This window comes from Lutra lutra, chromosome 15 (assembly GCF_902655055.1).
Source record: "Lutra lutra chromosome 15, mLutLut1.2, whole genome shotgun sequence".
NCBI lineage: Eukaryota > Metazoa > Chordata > Mammalia > Carnivora > Mustelidae > Lutra > Lutra lutra.
This window is the reverse complement of record NC_062292.1, coordinates 6,561,256-6,587,467: the sequence shown is the minus strand read 5'-3', so window position 1 is coordinate 6,587,467 and position 26,212 is coordinate 6,561,256. Positions and strand designations below refer to the sequence as shown.

Here is a 26,212-nt window from a genome sequence, read left to right as displayed (position 1 = left end):
AAGTATGCAGGTGTGTTGAGACCAGGGGAACAGTCATTTTTAAGATACATATTCTCTGCAAACAAAGAGATTCTGGGACATCCAGGATACTGTCACTGGCATCTCCCGAGACTAAAAAGAGGAGTACTGATGCTCCGCGGTGCCGCAGGGGGCCAGAGCGGAATCACCTGACATTGGGCCCGCAGTGAAATGGATGAATACATTTTTTCTTGATTTATCAGTATTCATTATCAAGCTAGAACACAGCAGACTGATTAGGATTAAATATTTACCTAGTCTGTCCCTAAAGGAGCTTTTTTTAAAAAGCATACAAATTGGGAGATTGAGCAAGTCACTATCCCAAAATTTATTCTCAGACTTGTGCTCTGCCCCAGAGTGGATGTGGGTGACAATTTTCCATATAATTTGCACCAAAGAGATGATTCATCTGGGCAGTCTGCGTCCTCCAAGTACATGTAGATGCCAGAGGTATCGACGATGATCACTCGATCTTGACTTCGTATCATTCACTTTTGGCCTGAAATAATTTTAAGAGAGAGCAGATTCATAGTCTCGAATGATCTATATAAATCAGCCACTTGATCTGAAATCACTTCATGACACTCCATTAACTGAATTCCATTTCTCTCAAGGACCGGATGTGACTTGCCTCCTTGTTGCTCTCAAACCAGTTCAAATATTGATCCATGAATAAAATAATAAATCTGAAGACTTAGATGTCCTATCAACACAAAGTATTCTCACCAACATTGTCAATTTTAGCTGCTTCCAGAATTGTTTTTGGACCATATTGTATATTCTTATCACAGTATCTGATTGCCCCTGAGAACTACTAAAGAAGCAATTCAACCACTCTTTCTTTCTAGGAGCACATTTACAAATTGATGAAAAGTGATTCATATCCACGTTTTATAAGATCCAGTGCCTACCAAGAGCTTCTACAGGCAAAGAAAAAGGTATTGGTTCTTTGTGACCTTTTTCGATCTGGTTCTCAGTTGTAATTGTGTGGAGTAGTTCCTTCTGCTGAGCCCAGGGTATTGGACAAATGGTAAGTGAACACACTCTAAGACCTTCCCCAAACCTTTGCATTTTATAAGGGCCATTTAAGGTGTTTTTTTGTTTGTTGATTGCTTATTTTGTTTTGTTTCTGCAAATGTTCATGCTTTATGTTTTTTAGAAGTTTCCATGTTTCATGTTAGTCTTCTGTATGTCTAGTTTAAGGAAATAAAAATTCCATTAATGGAAAGGAAAGAACAACATCATTAGGTCAAAAACTTGAGGGTATTCTCTTTCCAGTAAGCTCGTGTGTTCTTGGCCACATACCCATGACTAAATGTAGACTATTTTTCAGATTTTAATTATTTATTTGTCAGAGAGAGAGAGTGAGCACAGGCATACAGAGTGGCAGGCAGAGGCAGAGGGAGAAGCAGGCTCCCTGCCAAGCAAGGAGCCCGATGCAAGACTCCAATCCCAGGAGCCTGGGATCATGACCTGAGCCGAAGGCAGAGGCTTAACCAACTGAGCCACCCAGGCATTCCTAGACTCATATTTTTCAATGATAGTTGTCAGAATGTAGTAATGTTTGCTCCAGAATATTTTAATTTGTTATTTATCCTGGGTTACTTAGTATCCCTGGGATAAATTTTACACACCTAAGAAGGTAGCCAAGCACATTTTGGAAGAGCAGCAACAGACCTCATTATTCAGTTAATGTTTATAACCAGCATAAACAATAAAGCAGGGTATGGAAAATCTGAATATAAAAATCACTATTTTTTAATGTTAAAATAGTCCATAACTTCTTGAAATTTTGAGATTGAATTGTAATTTTGTGTGATTTATGACTGTTATCTGGGCTAACGGGGGTCTTCAAAGTCCATGGCCTTCACAGCTAGAAGCAGATACACTGTCTTTGCAGGAGTCCAATATGGCTGCCACCAGCCACATGGGGTTGTTAACATTTTGAGTTACAAGTACATAAAATTCTAGCCATATTTCAAGTGCTCCATGCCCCAGATTAAGGCTTCTGAATACTGGACAACATAGAATGAAGTTCCCATCTTTTTTTTTTTTTTTTAAGATTTTATTTATTTCTTTGACAGTCAGAAATCACAAGTAGGCAGAGAGGCAGAGAGAGGAGGAAGCAGGCTCCCTGCTGAGCAGAGAGCCCGATGCGGGGCTCGATCCCAGGACCCTGGATTATGACCTGAGCCAAAGGCAGAGGCTTTAACCCACTGAGCACCCAGGCACCCCAAAGTTCCCATCTTTTCAGAAAGTTCTGTTGGACAGCAGTGCTCTGCAGAATTCATGTAATCAACAGAAATCTAGTCCTGACAGAAAATTAGGAGGGAATTCGGAGAATATTCCACTAGATTTTCAAATATGTAGGATTTACTCATGTCAGTGTAAAACCTTCACATATCTACTTCATTTAGTGTCATTTTATTTTGCTTGAAACCATACCATTTTGTTTGGACAGGAAGCGCTTTGGTGTTAAAAGTACGAACAAAAACAGAACCTGTGACCTGCGTCTAGGGTCCTTCCTTGGCAGCTCTCCTACCTTCCTGGTCCCTCGATTTAGAACATGGATTTGCTGTTGCCTCATTTCATCATCCTTTTTCTGCTCTGTTTTCTTTGCTTTCTTTTTATTTATGTTCCCTATTTCCCTCTGCCCCATCCCCCCACTCATGTAAGTCGGAACACTCAATGGATCGCAGAACATCTTTTGAGAAATTTGCACAGAATGTGGTAAGTTTTATCTTTTTGAGGAATTGCAAATCATTGTCCAATTCAGAAAGTTTCCCAATTTCTAACCCCATCTCTCACCCTGCATCTTTTGACGTAACAAGTAAAGTATTGTCTTTATTCAGATTCAGAACTTTGTGCTTCCTGCTTATCCTTCTGTCCCAGCTCCTTCTAGAGTAAAGCTGTCATCCATGAAAAAAACCACATGTATCAAACTGAGGTTTGGAAAGAAGTGCATATTATGACATATAAAATGAAGAAATTGTTACTTTTTTTGTATTTTTATTCCATGTATCCCTTTCTTAAAGATAGTGCATGCATTTCTACGTGCTCTCTTAGCCCTTCCTAAAGCTTAGAAGGTAAAGAACAATGAGGGTTCTGTGCTTTCTACTTCTGCAGGGAGAAAATGACCTAATGAGTTGGTACAAATGGTGGTGGGTGACAAGATATACCTCACCAAAGACCCACCAGCATGCTTTATGTTTCAGGAAGGTGTTGAAAACTGTTGCCTAAATCATCCAGGAAACCAGTAGTTTTCCTACCACTGTTCTCTTAGTACCTTGCCATGTGTTTTGGTGATATTTTGGTGATATATTTGTTTGTGGGACTTTTTTTGTGTGTGTGTTGTGCCAGTGCCTTTGGAACTTTCCGACGTGTGTAAGCTCAAACTAAAGCCTTCAACACATTTATTTTTATAGGGCAGAAACATCCCCATTTTCCCATGCCATAAAAACTGTACACCAACACTGAGGGCCAGCACTAACCTGTTATGAAAAGAGGTAGAAAACTCTTGGTTTATACTCAAGTTTGTCTGCATTGTCTGTTGAGTTGTGTGGTTAGCTCCATGCTGCTGTGCGTGTGTGTGTTGTGGCTTTTGCTGTGATGGCCAGTTAAGTGGAGTTATGTGTGTTGAAATGTAAGCAAATTGGGTTCAACAAAGATGCTGTTTTTGTTCTTAGTTTCCTTCAAGGACCTTTGTGGTGGGGAATGTTAATCAGTTCTATTTATGAATTGCTGGTTGGGACTGGGCACAGGGTATTTGAAAGACTTTACAGAGCAGCGTATACTTTGAACATTCAATGTGATTGCACAAATTAAAGGGCTGGAAAATGAAGGACTCCAGGAATTAATCACTCTGTAAACTTCACAAAATTTTGGCTGGCTCTATTGGGATCTCTGACCTTTAAAGTCAAATTTTCCTAAACATGCCTCATAAGTCACCATGGGAAGATAAAGACAATATTTTTAAAAAGCCTCAAGATTTTGCTGGAGAAAGTAGACATAGGCTGTTGCACAGTGCTCTGTGCGATGTTTAAGAATTGTTCCAAATTCATCCTTTTCTAACACAATGCTGACAGAATTTTTTTCTAAAGATTAGAATGGAAATTTCTGTGATCTAATTAAAAATGGTTGGGGGAACCAGGTGGTGGGTATTAGGGCATGGAGCACTGGGTGTGGTACAAAAACAATGAATACTGTTCTGCTGAAAATAAATTTTAAAAATGATTAAAAAGAAATAACACAAGATAAGGAAGATGAAGGGAAGGAAGCAAAATGGTGGTCTTTCCTCCAACACCATCCCCAACTCTTAAAATAGTACCACACTGTCACACGCTGCAGGCTTTAAGTAGGAATTAAGGGCAAGACAGGCTCAACCATCTACTGCCCTCAGTCCAAATTCATACAGGAAATGACTGCTACATTCCAGACACGTGCTATGTCTCAGGAGTATGTAGAGGGTAGAGACCTTAATTGCTCCGGAGCCCGATGATATAAACAAGATGTTGTGACACACACAAGAAAGATAAACTATTTCTGCTTGGTGCTGGGGTGAGATATGAGCACCCATAGGAAATGTCAGAATTCCCAAAGGAAGTTACATTTAACTGGACATACAGGATTTCATTAGGATGAGAAAGGCTACTGTCCTTTTAAGAAGACGAGAGAAGGCTGGAATTACTACAGAAGGGGAAGCTGAGTAACATTCATACATACGCACACAACATACTAAAAAGTTACAATCTTCAGACACAACTGTTCAGGGTTACCTTTTTCCATCCAGGAAAACAAAAAAGTAGTATTTTTCATTGAATACCTTGTTTCTTTCATACTCTAAAAAAAAAAAAAAATGGAATAAGAAAATTAGAAAGGCTCTCCAATTTCCTCAAAAGCATACAATTATATTTATTTTATTAGTCATGAGAACTAAGTCTCTATCCTGAAAACTGTCTATATATAAAAATGAAAATGTATTATACAACATTAAATCTTGGGATGGTAGTTTCTATTCAAAGTTCCTTTTAAGTCTTTCTATTCTCATTTCTTTATTTTCCTTTGGTTCTGTTGTTCCATGTTTATGATTTCTTCTAGGGTCAGCAGGTATGTGAGACATCTTAAGTATTTACACAATAAACTAAACAGGATATCTTTACAGGGTCAATAAAGTGATTCTATCACAAGATGAAGAATAAGCAATTTTATTTTGACCAGGCAGATGTAATGAAGGAAATACAAAGTTTCAATAATCATTTTAAAGGAGTCCTAGTGCTGGTTAGTCTGGTCCATACAGGAAGGCTACAGGACAGACTATTCAAGAAAGAAACGGAACAGGGAAAATGTAAACAAGTACGTAGACTGTGAAAGGAACTGGGCAAAGTGGGATGACAAGTGCTCCTATTCCTTGGCTCTACACTAAGGACTTTGTGTCAATATCATCCGACCCCGCAAGTTAAATATTATTACACTCCTACTATTTCTGCATTTTATAGGTGAGAAAATGAGAGTCAGAGAAGGTGCATATTTTGCCCAGAATCACAGAGCTATTAAAGGAGCTGACACTGACCCAAAATTTATTTTGTTCCTGAATTCTTTCTTTCTCCATTGATCACCTTGTTCCTTAATATTCTTCCGGCTGGAAGAAGATAAATAAATCCTCCCACCTCTGACTCTGAGTCCATTTCCAATTAGTGTCTACTTGTAAAGTTGATGTGCATGTTCCAGTACAGTTATTTTCATAACCTGGCTTATAAAAATGGCATCTCTGTTTCGTTTTACATGAGAATCAAAAATACTTTGCTAGACAATTCTTCCCAATTCCACTGAAACTTCTGTTGGTTACTGAGACTAATCAGCTCTTGTCAGCACCTTAGAGAATAATTCTAATAAATAGTTAGCAGTTGCAGGGCATTTTACGTGTTCCAAAGACAGTCATTCCTTTCTGCTTGTTTTGTTTTGTTGTTGCTATTTTACGTACATGACAGTCTTGGGAGATGACTAAGCAGGTGTCACCAGCCTTTCACAAATGAGCAAATGAAAGAACAGGGAGGGGAGGTCACTTTACCACTATCACCCAAACTGCTGAGAATTAGAACCAGGACTGGAAACAAAGTTTTCTGACTTTAAATCCATCATTCTATTGACTACTCATTTTCCCCTCATTATGCCCAACACTGGAGGGAGCAGAATAACCCATACCCCATAAGATATCTTCACCTTGCCCTGTTGTCTCAAGACCTCTCTTTCCTGTGATCTACTTTTTTATTACTTTGTTTTCCTTGCCATTGGATAAGGCCTTAAGGGCAAGGTCTTTCAAGGTTTACTACGTTGTCTCATGGCTTTGAATGTTATTAAGTTGATGTCATTCTCTTTGACAAAAGTTCATGTGCTGCACTAATTCTAACAGCTATTTTCTTCCTCTATCACCATCACCAAATCTGACACCATTTCTCTAACCACTGGTCTCATGACATCTGTCTGCCACACAAAACCCCAAGGAGAACAGACCGAAAATAAAAGGAAAAACGGGAGGAGAATCGAGAATCCATGCCTTCAACCAACATTCATAAACCAACATGCCAACTGTACTACTCACCTCCTCTGCTTAGTTTGTGTGAAGGGGAAACTAAATCAGCCTGGCTCTGGGCTGGAGAAGGAGAAATGGGAAATAGAGAGAGTTCATGTTGAACTCCCAGAAACTCACCTGATATAACCTCTCTTGGGGAAAAAGTTTACTCTTTCTCAGTGAAGCGCAGTGTCTGCAGAGCCTGTAAAAGAATCAACAGGAAAGATGATCCTGACCATGTCGGTGTCCTGTCTCCACTGCCCTGGTGTGCTAGTGCATTGCGTTTGGAAATTGTGTTCTGGAGATGGCCACAGATTTCCAGGGGTTGTGGAAACTCTGTGAGAGAATTTTAACAAAAGCACTGAAATTAATCTTTTGGGATGAAATCTTTATTTAACTCTATAATTAGTTAGTAGGCATATAGATAAGAACAATTGTAAATATAACTCCTACAACTTGCTTGGAGTTAAAGTGTAAAAGATAAAAATACTTAGTTCTTTTAAAATGTTTTCAGTGACATCTATTTTTTTAATACAAATTTTTTTCAGGATTTTACTTAAATTCTAATTAATGTATAGTGTAATATTGGTTTCAGAAGTAGAATTTAGTGATTCATCACTTACATACAACACCCAGTGCCCATCCTTAATACCCAACAGCCGTCTAGCCCTTCCCCGACCCACCTCCCCTCCATCAACTGTCAGTTTGCTCTCTATAGTTAAGAGTCTCTTACAGTTTGTTTCCCTCTCTTCATTTTGCCTTCCCCTAGGTTCATTTGTTTTGTTTCTTAAATTCCACATATGAATGAAACCATATGGTTTTTGTCTTCCTCTGACTTATTTCACTTAGCATAATACACTCTAGCTCCATCCATGTTGTTGCAAATGGCAAGACTCCATTCTTTTTGATGGCTGAGTAATAGTCCATCATCTTTATCCAATCACCTGTCACTGAATATCTGGGCTCTTTTCTTAATTCTGCTGTTACTGATAATGCTGCTATAGACTTCAGGGTGCATGTAGCCCTTTGAATCAGTATTTTTGTATCCTTTGGGTAAATATTTCATAGTGCATTTGTTGGGTCATAGGGTAGGATCCAAAATCTATAAAGAACTTATCAAACTCAATACCCCAAAAATTAATCCAGTTAAGAAATGGGCAGAAGACATGAAGAGACATTTCCTCAAGATCATGACCTGAGCCAAAGTTAGATGCTTAACTAACTGAGTTCCCAACTTGCCCTATAACTCTTAAAATTTCTAATTGTGACAGTTTTAAGTTCATTTTTCTACTATTAACTCTTCCAGCAAACTTGGTCCAAAAATGTTCTAGCATGAATGCAGATTTACTGGTGCTGGAAGTTCTACTCTTCCTCCTGTATTTCTTCTATTTTACTGGCTAAGTTCTTGTTATCATCAAGTGCGGATTCATACAGCAGCTGTTGATCCTGCCAGCATCCGAGCCTGCTCTCTACCCGTATCTTCTGCAGAGATGAAAATGGCTCAGTGTGTGGATCCAGGATGCAAGGTGTCTCCTTGATTACCTTCTTTTGTACTATGCTCCTCTACCTGGAGACCTCATGGAAGTCCTTGCCTGCAACAAATGCTACCTGCGTTTGTCAGGTCCTCAGAACTCTTTCTGGTTCTACCTTTGTCCACTTTCAGTGCTTGTTGCCCGAGCTAGCCAGTAAGCAGGTCCCTTGCTTGGACCTCAACTTTCCCCTGCCTACTCTGTGCTGCTTTAAGAGAAACTGTGTGATTTCCACGAAGTAAGCTAGTGGGAAGCTTGTAGGGAGTTAGTTCTATTCATTGAATAGTTAACTTTTCCGAGAATGAGCCAATTTAGGTGCACATGTTAATGGCATCCCAAAAGGAGTTACTTCTGTTAACATCTGTTATGAACTGTAATCTTCCAATAGTAGTGGCTATGTCAGAATGGCTATTGCTATTATGTATGTATTCTAAGATAAGGAGCAAAACAAAGTATCTGGCCCGTAGTAGGCGTTTAATAACTGTATTGTTGTTGTTGTTGGATAAAAGAATCCAATAGTGCTTGGATACATAAGTAGTACTGGGTTATAAACTAGTTACATAGCACCTCCAAGGTGGTTTCCAGCTACCCAGGAAGCTGGCACCTTATAACCACTGGTGCAAACCAAGGCCTCCAGTACATTAAAACAGTACTTCGGGAAATGCTGTTAAACTTCTGTCCTTGGCATATGTACTAGCAACAGGGAAGTTTCCCAATGGGGCCTTTCTACTCAGCAGCCTCAAAACATTCCTGAGAAACCTCCGGGGTTGCACTGGATGTTCCCGGACCAAAAACTACTCTACAGTCCACAGCTTATAGAAGTTGAGTGGCAATTTAGGAACTAATGATGCTACTAGGGGAAAATAAAGCTATGTTGTCCAAACGAAATAGGCTACATTTCACACCAATCAATCTATATCATGCGCAGGGAACCTGAAATTGCTTTCTAAGCTATCACCACAAATAGTTTCAGTAAAACAAGATGAACAGCCATATTTGCCAACAACAAAATGATAAATGAGAGGGGTTTCAGGTCCGTACGAGAAAAAAGAGGAGAAAATGATTCATCCTTGAGTGTTTACCGGTAAGATCTATGGTGGGGAAATCCAGTGACCAGTTTACCTAACATGCTCTAGGAATTTTTTAACATGGATCTCTATGAATATATTTGTAATCTCAAGCCGCAAAGCCTACAGAACTCAACCAGAAAAAATATGCTCAAAGTTCTCCTTGAGGTAAATTCCAAATAGCTGTACAGATATAAAATCAAAACGTCCCTTCTCTTAGTTCATAATCCTACCATGATGGAGGTTTCTATGAAGATGACTGGCTTCATTAGGAGGGACATTTATGTACATCAAGGACCTCACTAAGTCCATGGAGGTGTCACTGTAACACAACTTCATTAGTATAAACACAACCTAGAAAATGACCTTTTGAATATTCTAAGGTTTGTCTCCACTTCACTGTGGTAGAACTCTAATTCACTATTTTTCATGTGGTTCAACTCCCCATACCCCATATCTCAAAACCACCAGGGACTTAGAAAACACAGATTCCATGACTTCATCCCAAATCAACTGAGTCAGTCATTTTCTCCCCCCTCTCGCTCCCCCCGTTTGCATTTGTTACAAACACATCAGAACAATAATGTTTAAGAACCGTGATCTAGGTAGAAGTATTCTGACCTGACCTCTCCTTATCAGAGATCGGTGGTTCTCACATTTGTCTGCAGCAGGAACACCTGGAAGACCGATTTCTAGACCTCACACTCATGAGGTTTGAATAGTAGTTTTCTGGTGGGATCCAAGAATTTTCATTTTTAACTAATTCTTAAGTGATACTGTTCCTACTGGCTTTGAGACGACACTCTGAAACCACTGCCCTAGACTAAATGATGCTCTCCCCTCCCCACTGATAGAGGCCAAGGGCACATCAAATGTCACAGCTGAGAGGCTACTCTCCAGTTGTGCCCACATCATTTTGCAACCACCAGTTGAATTACATGGTTAAGGGTCAACTGTGTTTGTTCCCATGTTCAGTTTATCGTAACTGAATTGATATTAATTACAAAATTTATTTAAATATATTAGCTGCTGAAATTTGAGTATGAAAAGAAAAAAGACACTTCTATGAACACTAAGCTTAATTACCTGGAAGGGGAGATACCATGATCATGAAGGTCGTTTTCCCAGGGTGAGGCTTATCCATTGCACTGCAGATGTGCTGACCCCTGTGATTTCCACAACTGCATAATTTGTGGTAGTGGGGGACTGCATTCATGCTTTCCCCTGTTAAGAAAAAAAAAAAGATGCAATAAAGTGAAGATGCCTTAAAAATTCCTATGAAATGAAAGCTGAGTGAGACCTGCATCAGGAAAGTGTATTTAATAATCTCCCGTTCTCCCGTCATCTTAGTTGCTTTCCTCCTCTGTTTGCTCCAGTCTGCAGGCAGTCCCCAGAACATAACTGAACACAATACTCAAGACGTAACCCTCCCAGCAGAGACTGGGAATACCGTCTTCCAATAGGAACGGAAATAGGAAGAAAGAACAGGTCATGTAGCTTTTACAGACCAGCCTGAAAACTGCATGAGTTCCCCCACCCCAGCTCTCAGCAACTGTGTCCAGTTTGATGGGGTAACTGGGTGATGGACACAGGAGGGCATGTGACGTGATGAGCGCTGGGGATTCTACAAGACTCATGAATCACCATACTCTCCCTCTGAAACAAATAATACACTATATGTTAATTAATTGAATTTAAATTTCAAAAACGAAAAAAATTAAAAATGAAACTATAAACCCTTTGAAAAGGAAGGAACTACATCATGGTTGTATTTCCTTGCTTAATAGAACCTGGACACATAAATTCTCCCCTTATTAGAAGGGAAAAAAAAGAAAAAAGAGACAAAAACAAAACAAAACAAAAAAAAAAAACCCGACTCTTAAATATAGACAATAAACTGGTGGTTGGGAGAGGGGAGATGGGTGGGGGGAATGGGTGATGTAGGTGAAGGGGATTAAGGGTCTTCTTAGTCATGATGAGCTCTGAGTAATGTATAGAATTATTGAATCATTCTATTGTACACCTGAGATTAATAGAACACTGAATTATACTGGAATTTAAAAATTAATTTTTTAGGGCTGCCTGGGTGGCTCAGTGGGTTAAGCCTCTGCCTTCAGCTCAGGTCATGATCTCAGGGTCCTGGGATCGAGTCCCACATCGGGCTCTCTGCTAGGCAGGGAGCCTGCTTCCTCCTCTCTCCCTCTCTCTACTTGTGATCTCTCTCTCTGTCAAATAAAATCTTTAAAAAAAATTAATTTTTTAAATCTAGTAATTTGGGGGGCGCCTGGGTGGCTCAGTGGGTTAAAGCCTCTGCCTTCAGCTCAGGTCATGATCCCAGGATCCTGGGATCGAGTCCCACATAGGGCTGTCTGCTCCGCAGGGAGCCTGTTTCCTCTTCTCTCTCTCTCTCTGCCTACTTGTGATCTCTGTTAAATAAATAAATAAAATCTTAAAAAAAAATCTAGTAATTTGGGGCTTAAACTGCAAAAAAAAAAACAAAAACCAAAAAAAAAAAAACCACTTTTTTTTCCATGACTTCAGATGAGATGTCCTCAATCTTGTCTTTTGCTGCTAGAATTTTGGCTTATTTTAATCTAAGTTTGGTTCTTTAGCCTTCTTTTCAGTAAACGCTATCTTGTGAGTTATAACTTTACATAAGTTTTTAGAGCATTTCTTTGTTACCCAACCTTTTAACCACGATTAACTATTTTCATTATACATACATCTTATCAGAACTCCATCAGTTTAATGGTGAGAATAAATTATTAAAATGCCATAAAGAACAGAGAGGAAGGGGCGCCTGCATAGCTCAGTCTGTTAAGCCTCTGCACACACTTAAGAATGGTTTGGGGGGCGCCCGGGTTACTCAGTTAAGTGGCTGCCTTCGCTCAGGTTATGACCCCCAGGGTCCTGGGATGGAGCCCCGTGCCCAGCTCCGGAGGGAGCCTGCTCTCTCCCTCTCCCCGCTGCTTGTGCGCTCTCGCTCACTCGCTGTCTCTCTCAAATAAAATCTTCAAAACAAAAACAGAGAGGAAGATGGATTTCTACTACTCCAGTAACTAGCACATCTTGAAGACAGTCTGTTTAGTTATGAACTTCACCCTTCTCTGTCTCAGCCACAGAGGTACCATGAAAGGCCACTACACGTCTCACTCCCCAAACCTTTGCTAGAGCAGCCCCCTGTCCTCAGTCTGGTACGCCCATGAGCACGTACATGGCAAAGATCTAACCTAGTTTACCTGCGGAAGAACAATATAGAAGAATTAGAAGAACAATGTGCCTTTAGAAAAACGAACAAAGCATTTGAACAGTTTTAAAAGAATACAAATAGTCAATAAATACATGTGAGAATTAACAGAAAATCTATCTTCATTAATAGCCAAGTATAATTTTAAAAGCCACAAAATAACTTTCCCTCCAAATAGGTTAGTTTTAATATAATACCTAGTGTGAGAAAAGGGGTAAGGGAATCAGTGACTTCCTACACTGTTAAGAGGAATATGAATTGCTAAACAGTATTTTTGAACAGAACTTTACAGAATGTGTCAGAAGTTTCATAATTCTTCTTACATTTTCAATCAGGATTAAATTATTAGCAGTTGAATTACTAAGAAAACCTCCAGCACACAAGAATATTCACCGCCTCATGTAACTGCCAAGTACGAACCACAGCCGTAGCATCAACGGTTACACATTATTACAGTTTCTTAAGTACATTAAGGTAGATCTACCTGATGGAGGTTTATGCAGCTATTAAAAATTAGATTTTTGAGCAGTGGTTTTCATCATTTTTTTCTTGCCAACCACATTTGACGTAGTAACGCATATGTGTGTGTTTGTGTGTGTATATTTTATTACTGTATAAACTGTATGTGTTTATATGTGTAAGTAACATTTCAGAAACAGTACATTCCCTTATTATGTGTGATGCACTTTGATATATTCCAAGCTATTCTATAATATTCAGTTTTTTTCATTGTGTTGGTAGCATCTATCTAAATTGATCTCCTTACCCACTAATGCAGTGAACTTGAACAAAACATTTTAGAAAAAAACATATAACTTGATTAATCAAAATATAATCACTTTGTTACTCATAATAAACCAATACTGTGCACAGTATAATTTGTTTTGTAAAAAAATTAAAATTTTTATAAAAAGGAATGATGAGATATTAGTATGTAAATAATTATATTCAAGTAACATTTATCCTTTATATTTTTCTATATTTTCCTCATTTTTCTAATGGATATACACTATTTTAGGAAAATATCTTAAACTGAGGAAATAAAGTATTTGGCTTTAATTATTCTTTCTCAATCCAAACAGGTAGCTAGTAATAGATACGTAAATGTAACTATGTTCATAAACCCTTTTTAGTACATAATAATAGATTTTTTTTAGTCTTCCACATTATATATACCAGCTCCCAAACTGGCTATAGAGTCCTTTCTTTCTTTCCCTCCTTCCTTCCTTCCTTCCTCTCAGCAATTTGAGCTTATCTTTAACTCTGTAGGAACAGACACTCTCCATATTTTGTTAGAATTCTTCACTGTTCAGTAAACTCACCTGCAAGTTTACCCAGGAGAATTGGCTTCACGTCAAGCAGGGAAGAGCTCCCCAGTATAGGAGTTAAACAGGCCCAGGTTCTGTCAGTCAGTCAGTATTTAGGGTGCGCCCAGTGTTCCCCAAGTCTCACTCCACTATGTCTCTCCTCCATTAAGTCAAAAGTTAACCCAAGACATTTGAGTCTCATTTCCTTAGTTTCTAGAAGTTTGTTTTTAAAAACACAGTATCAGCCCAGGAGCTCAACTCCTGCAAGGAGTGGAGTATGTCCCGGGGGATTCTGTAATGTTAATGTTGTTTAACAACTTTTGATTGTCTCGCCGAGCCAGCTCATTTGATGAGTCAGATGGCTTGTAAAGGTGCTAGTTCTGATTCTGTGGGCAAGACAGTCCAGAGAGGGACTTCCCATAGGAGTTTAGGGGGCAGTGAGAAGGCTCTAGAAAGAACTTGGATAAGAAGGTCATCTCTGAAAAGTGGGTAGAATCTGAACAGGCATCTACCACCATGGGGAGAGGACCCAAGCCGACAGACTATCAGGTGCAAAGGCCAGCCGCAGAACCATTCTGTGGGTTGGGGACGGGCAGTTTGAAAGGCCAGGAAAGCCAGATTATGAAGGATTTTGGAATCCAGGCAAAGGCAATGGTATTTGTAAGTGAAACAGGGCATTTTTCCAACACGAGAGTCAAAGAACAGACAGTATCCTTAAGTCCATTGTCTCTAATTGCACACCCAGTCTCTAGTCCAACAGGATCACATTATCTCCAAGCCGTCAGCTTCTGACCAGGTAGCAGTGGGGCTGGGGTCCGACAGCCGGGTCGCGTGTACCAACAGACGCTCAGATGGCAAGACTTGTACTTTCTTCTTCTCAGTCCCTCACTATGGCCTCCAGAGCCTACAAGACATTGTAGAATGTACTTCTGAGTCTACAGCAACACAAAACAGAGACAAGGAGGCAATGGCAGGAAACATACAAGTTGGAATTTAAAAGAAAGCAAGAGTCAAGAGGTTACCTTTTTTTTTTTTTTTAAATCCAAAAGAAGCTGATAATCCCCTACTTTTCTCTTTAAGCTCTTCCATGGCGATCTTCCAAACAGCCTATCCCTTCATTTCTTCTCAGTCTGTTTGGTGTCCTGTTGGTCAGGAAAGACTGCTGTGTGTTTTTACAACAGTGATAAAACAAGTGACTTAGCCACCCAAGCAAGTGTGGCTTCTCGCTTTATGGATTAGTGTCTTCCAGAACGGAAGATGGAGACTGGCCCCCATCTCCCTAGTGCCCAGGCTCTCAGACTGGAGCTACGAGCCTGGCTTTCATGTCCATTTCTACCAACTCACAGTTCTTATTGTCAACTTCTGGTACTACTTTAAGAACAAGAAAGATTTTTAAAAAATCAGGTAAAATTTTTAACTATTGGTAGTTACCTCAGAAGAGCTAAGAACAAACACTAAGGAGACTCATTCTGACCTTTTGGCGGGGAGACGAGGCGGATATTTTCCTCACTACAACAGCATCTCTGGAGCATGTGAGAGGTGAGGTGTTACTGTGAGGGACCGGAAAACCGCTTGTTTATATGATTTTATGTGACAACTATATTGTAGATTAGGTAGGTGCTCTCCGTATTCACTTAGACACCAGCAAAATCTGAGCTGTATTTTTGTCCTGAAATGGATTGTGTACTTATTTTTTTTAGTTTTTTGCCCATTAACTATTACAAAATCTCATAGGATACTGAACTTTTGAGTTCCTGTCTTTGTCTTTCTCTATAGATTGCTGTCTCCAGTGCAGTCCTTTTTCTTTAGAATCTGACAAGAAAGGGTATAAATGACATAACACATGTATCAGGATTTGGCTAAAAATAAATATTATTTGTACAGAATTCAGTTGTAAGTAGGTTTCCAGAATTAAGATTTTAAAACTGTAAAAATTTCTCAGATTCATCAACTTGGGAAAATTATGAAAAGTTAATTGCCCGATTTAATACGGCCTCTGAGGAACTGCACTGAAAAGGATTTATAGAAGAGGAGACGTGTAAATACATCCTTTCCTACCTACAAGAAAAGATCAATGTTCTTTTTAAGATTTTCCAATAGAGTGAGCAACCATATTTCCTTGTGCACTAGAATAATGCCTGTTTTCTTCCAGTTTGTGAATAAGGCAGGATTTTCAGAGGCTTACAGGTAGATCCCAATCATCTAGATCTTCAAATTCATGTGACTCTTTGGGCACCCGAGCTATTTACTTTGATCCCAGACTGGGGCATGGAACCTTTTCTTTTTTTTTTTTTAACTGTTAGTTGTACCCAAATTTGCCTCAATACACATGACAAATATCCTTATTACATATTTGGTAAGACCATATCACACCAAGTGTTTCATCGTGTGGCTGTTTCCCATTTCTGTTCATCTGTTTTCCTATTGTCACAAATCCCCAGGTTGACTGTAAGCCTGTGTTCTTCTACTGTTTTCTGGGAATGAGTATTCTATGAACAGCCTGTCAAGCTAACCTGCACCTCACCTCCTTTTTAATGAAACTCCTACCAGGCCAAGTACTCATAGCTTCAAGGATGTTGCAAAAGTCTGTAGAAAGAGAGCCAGATTAATACATTTGTTAAATTTACAAAGATGACAGTAATTTTCACAGTCCAAATAAAAAATGATTATATAGAGAGTTTCAAATGACTTTCTATTCCAATGTGACTATTTCATTCTTCCCAGTAGTTTTAAACAAATCACACTAATCTGTAGTTTTAAAAGTTACAATTTACATTAGCATCTTTCCCTCCTCTGCCACATAAGCATTCACTCGTGTGCCTCAAGCAATATGGCATTTTCTCCATCCCACATATGGCATTAGAAACAGCCCTTCTTAAAAATACATTATTCAGCCTCAGAACAAATATATATAAACTCATGTACACACGTATTAATAGCATAAGAAATGAATACAGTAGTAAATGTAGGCGATCGTGTGGTCTTCAGGTACAGAAAGGTAGCTTTTAGATTTTAACATTATTTAAGCAATCTATGGCCCAGGTTTGGGATGGAAAAGCAGTAGGATTTTAGATTCCAATTCATTAGCAACTTTATGCCCTTTTAGAGTCAGAATAGACTTCGGGTGTCAGTGTTCTAATGAGAAGGCATTTAACAATAAAAACAGTAATGTAACTATATTACGAGAGCCATCATAAACTTAGTACATAGAATGTCCCAGGAACAGTTCTAAGCAATTTAGTTTCCTTATTCTTTAGAAAAAGCTTTTCAGTAGGTTCTGTGATTATCCCCTTGTCACGGATGCACAAACAGGCACAGAAGGGGCGGCAAGGAGGAGCCAAACACACCTCATTCTTAAGGCCCACAGACAACAGAAAGTTGGGTATCTCGTAACGAACTGCTTTTTCTTTTCTTTTTTTCCTTCCCAAAAGTGACTAAAGCATAGCCAGTGGGAAGGCATCTTCTACTCTTAGTTGCTAGATGCTAAGTTTTGAACCCTTTTCCCCAACTAAAAGAAAAGGGTGCTTGATTTTCCATTGCTCCATGTCAGCCACAAGGCCCTTGTCAGCCACTGTAAAGTGTGTAAAGAAAGCTTGATTTTGAAATTATTGATCATTTCTTAAGCACATTGCTCTTTTCCCAAAATATGACGGGTGATCATTTCTCTCCCAATACAACACTGCCTTTTATCAAACTCTGATCCATATTAGGTAGCAGATCAAGACTACTGTTAGGAGTAATTCCTTACTAAAGTATATTTCTCAAAAAATCTTTTGACTTTATTTTATACTCTGAAAAAGATAAATTCCATTCAAATAAGTGGACCATCTTATTTTTATTACTAGAACATATAAAATGAGAGATGAAACAAAGCACCAGTTGACAATCTGCAGCTCTGATAGAAATTTAAAACTTTCTCTCTCTAGAGTACTAGTATTAATAGGGACAGTGTTGGCTTTCAAGATTTCAGAAAAGTGAGTTATGTACTCTAGGTATTAACACAATATATGGAATCAGAACATATGGGATGTTTATGGGGTTGGGGTTGAGGTTGGAGGAAATGAGGTGGAAAAAGGGAGATGTCTGGTTTGAAGTAGGGAGCCAAAAGATTATCTGTAGATGTACAATTGGCATCTTTTTCTCCATTACCATATAGGATGGGGGACACTCAATGTTGAGTTTCTACCAATTACACCTTTAATAATGAATTTTGTTTAATTAAATCATATCCTCTGCATATGTAGATATTTAAAAACACGACACTAATTCCAGCAATTGAACGAGAATGCATTCACATTGCTACCTTTCAGAGCAGTTTACGAAGGTTTGTTTCAACATGTTTATAACCAGTTGCAAATCTAGGTGTTGCATCATTGCTAAGCCTTGATGAAATGTTTATGGACATGTTTTATTATTTGCTAATCTGTGCTGTGAACCCATCAGTCTGTTTGCAGTGGGGAGGAAGTGGGTCGAGGGGTGGGAGGGTGGGAGGAGGGGCAGATCATTTTGTTTGATGTGTTGGTGGAGGGAGGAAATTTGAGCTAAGATGTACCTAAAGGGTTCTGTTTTGACCCGTGCACGAAAATCAGCTGCATTAAATAAATGCTACTCATAGGTTTTCAGTGATCATACTGGTTTTTTTTCCTGTGTTTTATATTTTTTTCTCAGGGGAAATCTCTCACGTCAAAGAGGTTAACAAGCCTCGTTCAGTCTTACTAGAAGGATCACCTTGTAGCATGGAAGAGACTGGAGTCACTGCATATACTTTGTAGCTCTTTGTTGTTACCTGGAGCAGAGGACATTAGACCAAGATGTTGCATGAGCAAAGGACCTGAATTGTTCTCTCTTTGTGTACATTAAGGCATTGCCATTTCAAGGGACTCTACCATCTCGATGCCTCCATTTCAAAATGTTGTCTGCTTACTTTCTCCTTGTACTGCGCTGGGTCTATGTCTTTTCCTTTTTAACAAGTTCAAGTGAAGTAAACCTTTTTTTTCCCCCTTTCTCTTTCTCTTAAAGCTTCTGCTAGACACACAGTTCACTGAAAATTCACTCAAACACTGGAAGAATTGTCAAAGAAAAAACATATATCAATAAGTATACATATGGCTTCACATTTATTAAACAATAAATTAGCAAAGAAAGTTTCATTTCACCAACGTGTTCACAGTGAGAAACAAGCTCCTGTCTTTGTCTGTACATTCTCGGTTAATGTTTCTTGCATTTATTTTTATACCATATTTAAATAAGAAACACCTTTTACTCCAAATGTATTAAAGTTGATCCCTTCTCTGTAAATTTGTGTATGTTTATATTGTTGTTTTATCTTTCATTAAAAGATGCAGAATCTCGTTGTTTTTGTAACTTTTGACTTCTGCGTGCTGACAAGAACAGAAACAAAGCAAACCAACAACAACAAACACTGAGAAGCATCCACAGATGTAGACTCGGAACCTGAAGCGGCCGCCGGTGTGTTTATTTCAGGGCTTCGAACAAGCTTAGACGGCGCAGGAGTCAGGAGCTGACAGAGACGGTTTCATCCGGGGACTAACCCGGCACCAGGCCGAGGCTTCCTCTCCCGATCGAGAGCAGCACAAACGGGCCCTGCACACTTTCAGAGCTATTTCCCAGGCCTTTCAGCCTCATTATGAATAGGCAGCTCTAGGTTTTGCTAATGGATATTTCTATGAGAATTGGGTTTTGAGTGTGACTTCCCCACTCGGGAACTTCTCTAAAGTGTAATTCTAGACGTGCCCTAAATCAGTGACTTTTTAACACTTTGGTGGTTACTAATCCTTTTGAGAACACAATGGTAATGAGTGATCTTCAGTAAGTACCTGCCGCAGCTCTACGGGCTGTACCTGCCCGCGAAATGCTCACATTCCGTCCTCACAGGAGTCCTACAAGGTTATTTCTGCAATTTTGAGAATATTAAAGCAGAGAGAGGTTTAGTAACCTATTCAAAGTCACAAAGCCATATAGTGAGCAGGTGGACAAATTCAGGCCATCCTACTGCAGAACCCACTATACTGCACCAGTCCACTATTCCACACAACTTCTTTTGGTAAAATTTAAATGAAAATCCATATACACTCTCACATAGGAACATTTGCAGTGAACTCTTAGGGCATTCACAGGATATCCTCTGAAACTCATCCACAGACCACAGATAAGAAACTTGACTCCCTTTAAGAGTTGGGTCAGTGGGACCAAAGGTCACACTGTGGGGAGATGGGCTGAACTTGTTTACATTTGCATCCACACAGGCACTGCAGACTCTGGATACTTAAAAAAGAGAAAAGTAGTTACTGTAATTAAATATAATTATGAATTCCTATTGGTAAATTTAAATTCTGAAAAAAAAAAAAATACCAACATCAGTGAGAAATTAGTTGTGAGCCAGTGTATAGAACTGTCATAAAATGGGAGAGACATGATAGGAGAAATTTATATATGGACAATAATCAGAACACTGTAATTACTTTAAGATTTTTTTTTTTAAGATTTTGTTTATTTATTTATTTGACAGACAGAGATTACAAGTAGGCAGAGAGGCAGACAGAGAGAGGAGGAAGCAGGCTCCCCACTGAGCAGAGAGCCCGGTGCGGGACTCGATCCCAGGACCCTGGGATCATGACCTGAGCCGAAGGCAGAGGCTTTAACCCACTGAGCCACCCAGACGCCCACTTTAAGATTTTTAGAAGATTTAATTATATGTCCTATGACTTTTGAAAAGGAATATGTAAAGTTCATGCACATAAATCTAGACACATAGATGTTCTCCCTTGGAAACACTTAATTCAGGACAGCCTTGGACAGATTCGCTGATACATAATGAAACATTATTGGAAAGCGAACAATGACCCATTAGAAGAATATGATTAGACAATGAACCCTACACAAACAGGACTGGTTATTTTGGAGGCTATCTCTTACAAATTGTCATTCCTTAAGCAAAAACTTTTAAATCACAAATTTATACAGAGATAAAAAATGTAAGAATGGCAAGAGGACAGAAAAGAGAAACACCCAGGCAAGTATCCCCAAGACAGGAGCCCCTAGTAAACATGTGAGTCAGTTTGAGTTCAAGGACATAAAAACCTTTAAATAGCCTAATGACTCCATTTAACATAGTTTAGACAAGGCTCAGGATACAAAATTGTGTATCTTAGAAACATACAGAAGAATGTTGGAGTTCGTGCAGTTCGCTCAAATAAGCACATGGCAACTGTCTCCCACCCCATTCTGGGACAATGTGATCCATAAGGCACAGAAGAAAATGCTCTCAAGTTTCTAATGAATAAAATGGTTTCTTAAGAAGCCTTTTTCTACCTTACCGCAACTTAAAAAGCTACCCACTGAAGAGGGGACCCGGAGTTTCCACACACAGTTGCAAAACTACGTAATTCATCCTCTAAATTGCATTGGCCCGATTGTTCCCTTTGCAATGTTTACAGTGTTTTCTGTGGATTTACAGTGGATTTTCTGCTTGAGTAAGAGTGACAGAAGTATGGTCAGCAACTCTACCCCTGTCAGGTGCCAGGGAAATAAGTGAAGGGGAAAAGGGCTCCCTTTTCATGATGACAAGTGTGTGACTAGATGTTGCTACTCAGGACTCGCATACGGGGCCCCCTCATTCTGCCGGCTGAGTGCTCACTTCTCTTAGAGACGTATGATAGTTTGTGAGTAATTTTTGTCTATGTGGAAAGTAAGTCTTAGCTCTAGCATAAATTTAGTCCAGGTACATGCACTGATTGTCTCCACACATAGGATTTGTGTGTTCTTGTTACACACCTGAAAGAACACACGGAAACAGCCAATGACTTCACTGTTGCCCATTACATCTCTTCGCATATTCTAACACCCTCTAAAACTTCAATAGGAGGTAACCCACCCATCTTCTAAGCCATCTTAAGATAGTGAGGAATTTCATGAATGTGAAGGATGGAGAGAGATCTAAATCCGATCTCACACAAACATATCCTATATATAGTGTTGTGTACAACCATTTTTTGTATCTTTTTATCTAGAATTTTGAACTCGAAATTTACCTTTAAAAAGATGCCGAATGATGTATCAAACATAAGATATCATTATTTATCAGTTTAAGACAGAAACTGTTGTGTATGTCCTTGAATACCTGGAGAAGTTTCCTTTTTTTTTTTTTTTTTTGCATTTTATTTTATTTCTTTTCAGTGTTCCAGCATTCATTGCTTATGCACCACACCCAGTGCTCCATGTAATACGCACCTCCATAATTTCCTACTGCTGAAATGCAGCGCATCTGCAACTCCATCTTTACAAAGGTCCTCCGCTGCTGGGTAGACATGAGTGCTTCCTGATTAATAAACTGATTCATAAATCTTGATGTCTTTATTAAGTTATGAGACCTCAATCATTTCAACTTGTTAGGAAATCAAATATATTGGAGTGTGTTTGTTATCTTTTTTAAAGGTTAATAATATCTAACTCCAGTACTGGTTGGAAGGATGAAGACAATGCATCTAAATTACTAAGTGCAGAATTAGGTACATAATAAGAAGTCAAAAAATATTATCTACCTTAATCTCCTCCCTTTATTTTCCTCCAAAAGGTCATTTTCCTCAAAGATAAAAAGATAAAAGACAACGTTCAAACACCATTCTTAGCTTGAGTGGAATCATTTGGTTTGAAGTTCAGAAGGCCAAAGCCAAGTGGTGAATCGGGATACCAGAGGGCAAAGGCCTGGAGAGAAGTCAAGTGTGATGGTGGGTTTGTCACCAACCCTGTGGAGCCAATAAAGCATTGGTACCAAAACGGTGACCGGAAAGTGAAACTTGGCTAAGTCAAGGACACTGCACCCCGAACAAATGAATTCTGCAAACTGCATCTCTGGAAAATAGGAATAGGGCTTGTTAGAGAGCAGCTGAGTCCTCACCTGAATGTATGATGGAAACTTGTAGGAACAAAGACAATGTGAGTTAGAAGTGGGGGGAGGGCAGATGGTGGTGTAAGGTAGCAGGGATGAAATCATCACTCTTTCTCAATACAGGATGACCTTTGGCCCCAAAGTATAAGGAGAGGATCTTCTTCCCCATACACCAGATTTCCAGTGGCCTCATGAGCTAAACGGGGCAGTGGGTATTAAGTATAAGCAAACTGAATGATTTGTCATGGGAGGTCTTAAAGACTCTGGAACCTCTTGGTTCCATGATACAAGGCTGGGGTGTTTGCCAGGTGAGCTCTCTGCTAGTCCCAGCCAAGTTTATTAAAACTGACCATCTGGCAAGTGAGACTGTAATACACAGCCTATAGAAAGCTCGGTTCACAAGATGGAAGGTGGGTCTAGAAGAGTTCCCCGTAGGCCACAGGATTTGAAAGGACTCTGGGGGGTGACACAGCAATAAGGCACACAAGTCCACTCCACACAGGAGTTCCTATTCTAGTTGTAGGCTCTGGCAGTTCTGGGGATGAAGACATAATGGAACCGACTATATGACGGTACCTACTACAATGTGCAGTGCTCAGTCTCCATCCCCTTTCCATAATTTCTTCCTGCCTTTGGCCTTCCCAAACTTCAAGTGTTCAGGCATAAAAGCCCCTCTTTCTGCCTCTTTTTCATAGTAAACCTTAGTGGCCCTCGCATAAGATTGAGTGGGAAGAGTCTCAGCTTCCTCTAGGCTAAGATCTAATATTTATGAAGGTAAACACATTCTAAAACCTCCACTCAGCCCAAATGGAAATGATTTTTACATTTTCAAAATTAACAACACAGCTGCTAATGAAAGTGAGAAAGGAAACAGTTCCCTACCAGATAACAGCCAACGAGAATATCTGGTATTGTCAGAGACTAAAGTCACTTGGCACTGGAGAGCTGGGCATCGATCCAAGCAGAAAGTACAGGGAGAGTGGCCAGAACCTCTCACACACTCATGGCTACAGACCCACACTCTGCCATGAACAGAGACTCGGAAAGCTTTGCACATTTCCCAAGGTTACTAGAGAACTAAGCCATTTCCAATGGCCATGGTGTCCAGTACCTTCCTGCATATGTGAAGGGGAGTGTACGTCACCAGCATGTGCAAGACAAGAGATGTATCACGCATGCAGGAGCATCCCCTGAGCATAAAATGCTCCCTGGCCCGGAGCTGTGAAACAGACTATAATTTTCTAGGAAAGCAAATGCGGGCGAAATGCATGGAATGTGAGCTTGCAAACTACACTCATAAAAAATGCTTAGAAGGATAAGCATTGTGAATGGCACAGCGAATGGGAGAATTTACACCAATGGAAATAGACAAGATCAATCTGAAGATTGTCTCAAGAAGTAGTTTTAAATGTTTAAAGCGATAAAATATGTAAACATGAGAAAAGAGGAGGTATAATTATTTCTATAAATACACACCAGGAGTTTCATAGTGACACTTCATAATATTAAGAAAGAGAATAGAAAAAAAATACTGCAAAATTTGCCAGAAAGCAAAGTAATTGAAGTCTGGTTGACATTATATTTATTTCTGGAAATGTGGAATGTCAGAAGTCAGCAGAGTGAAACTGATTTTAAAATTCTATATTCGGGGCACCTGGGTGGCTCAGTGGGTCATGGTCTCAGGGTCCTGGGATTGAGCCCCGTATCGGGCTCTCTGCTCAGCGGGGAACCTGCTTCCCCCTCTCTCTCTGCCTGCCTCTCTGCCTACTTGTGATCTCTGTTTGTCGTATAAATAAATAAAATCTTAAAAAAAAAATTCTATATTCAACTTGACTTCTGAGGAAGATGGTGGAGTAGAAGGACCCTACGCTCACTTCATTCCATGAATACAACAAGGTAAAACTCATTGTACATAACTGAGAAAATGACCGGAACACAAGGAAAACAGACTCTCTACAGCTAAATGTGGAGAAGAAGCCACATCAAACAGGGCAGGAAGGGTGGAGATGTGGTGACGAGATAAATGAACCTGCAGGACTTTTCCGGGGGAGGAGAAATGCCATTGAAGCGTACAAGGGAAAAAAACAGCCCCTCACACCAGCCCCTCCAGGCATGGAGGATACCCGTAACATTTGGCTCTGAAAACCAGAGGGGCATAATTTCATGAGTTCTTACAATCGCCAGGCTTTACCCCTTGAACTTTAAAAATAAACAGGCTCAAGAATGGGAGAGCCAGAAGGGTGAAAGAAAACGGAGTCCCTGCACTTAAAGCGACAGCACGACAAACTGCTCCAATGAGATATAGCAGAGAAGCTGCAGTTGAAAAAAAGCATGAGGCATACAGGAGGGTGTTTCTTTACTAACCTTTGAGCCTGTGATAGAGGGGCAAGGAGCTTTGGGAGACTTCCGCAGGAACAAAAGAGCTGGTGGGTGCCATTCCTTTCCCTACCCCCAGCCTAAACACATGAACACCTGTGGGAACCAAGCTAGTGTCAATACTCACTACCTAACTCGCTAACACTACTGCCCCACCCTCCTATTCTCTGGAAGACATGGCCCTTCCTGCCAGGCCTCAGCTCCAGGTCACCTCCCACAGCAGACCTACACACACTTCGCTAACATCAGGTACCCCACTCCCACATCCACCTTCAGATCTACCTCCAATATGCACTTGACCAGAGCCCATTCAAACCAGTGCCACAAGCCTGGCCATGTGCAAGCAGCCCTGAGGGACCAGGACCACTCCAAAGTGACTCATGGCCCAGGAAGAGGGGTAGATAAACACACAAACCAATCCAACTCTGGCTGAAGCAGTTTGCTGGGGACACACAGATGATCCGAGTACAGCGCCCCCCAACAAAGAAAGCTTCTCAGGGGAAAACACAAGGGAGCGTGGCCTGCAGTTCAGTGCTACTCCATCTCTGGCAGAAACCTGGTCTGACTCAGGCTCAAGAAGGCCCCAGACCACAGGGACCAAACCCTGCCCACAACAGGGAAGGGAGCCATTGCAGATCACTGGACTAAAGGTGACAGCAGCTCAACCACAGTAGTAGGGCACATACAAGACACAAAGGAGACAGTCCTGAAGTGCCAGGTTCTGGTGAACAAGGAATATTGTGCTGAAGGGCACTATAAGACCCTTCCTTATAAAGCTGCTACTTTCAAGAGCAGATATAATACTTTCCCAATACACAGAAACAGACAGAGTCAGACAAAATGAGGAGATAGAGGAATATATTCCAAATGAAAGAACAGAACAAAATCACAGCACTCTCCATCACCAAATGGAGATAAGTAATATGCCTGATAGAGATAAAGTAATGATCATAAATATACTTACTGGATTTGAGAAAAGAGTGGAGGGCATGAGTAAGACCCTTAACAAAGAAAGAAAACATAACAAAAAAGAAAAAAAAAGAATCAAAGATGAAGAACTCAATAAATGAAATTAAAAATATACTAGATGGAATAAACAGTAGACCAGAGGAAACAGAAAAACTGGACCAATGACCTAGAGGACAAAATAATAGAAAACAAACAAGCTGAAGAGGAGAGAGGAAAAAATATA

At 39.9% G+C, this 26,212-nt stretch overlaps 1 protein-coding gene and 1 pseudogene across 3 annotated transcripts in view; both read left to right on the top strand.

The window, feature by feature from the left end:
• RGS7 (regulator of G protein signaling 7) overlaps window positions 1-19,084 on the top strand; it is a 523,389-nt gene extending 504,305 nt beyond the window's left edge. For 2 of the 3 annotated variants that reach the window (XM_047705283.1, XM_047705281.1), the window contains 3 exons: window positions 867-956; window positions 3,444-3,524; window positions 18,405-19,084. In XM_047705283.1, coding sequence (XP_047561239.1) covers window positions 867-956; window positions 3,444-3,518 — 165 coding nt within the window. In that variant the 3' untranslated portion in view covers window positions 3,519-3,524; window positions 18,405-19,084. The remainder of the gene's footprint in view (window positions 1-866; window positions 957-3,443; window positions 3,525-18,404) is intronic. The other variant, XM_047705282.1, reaches the window with a different exon arrangement.
• Window positions 10,261-10,409, top strand: LOC125086488 (uncharacterized; annotated as a pseudogene).
• Window positions 19,085-26,212: the final 7,128 nt, after the last annotated feature.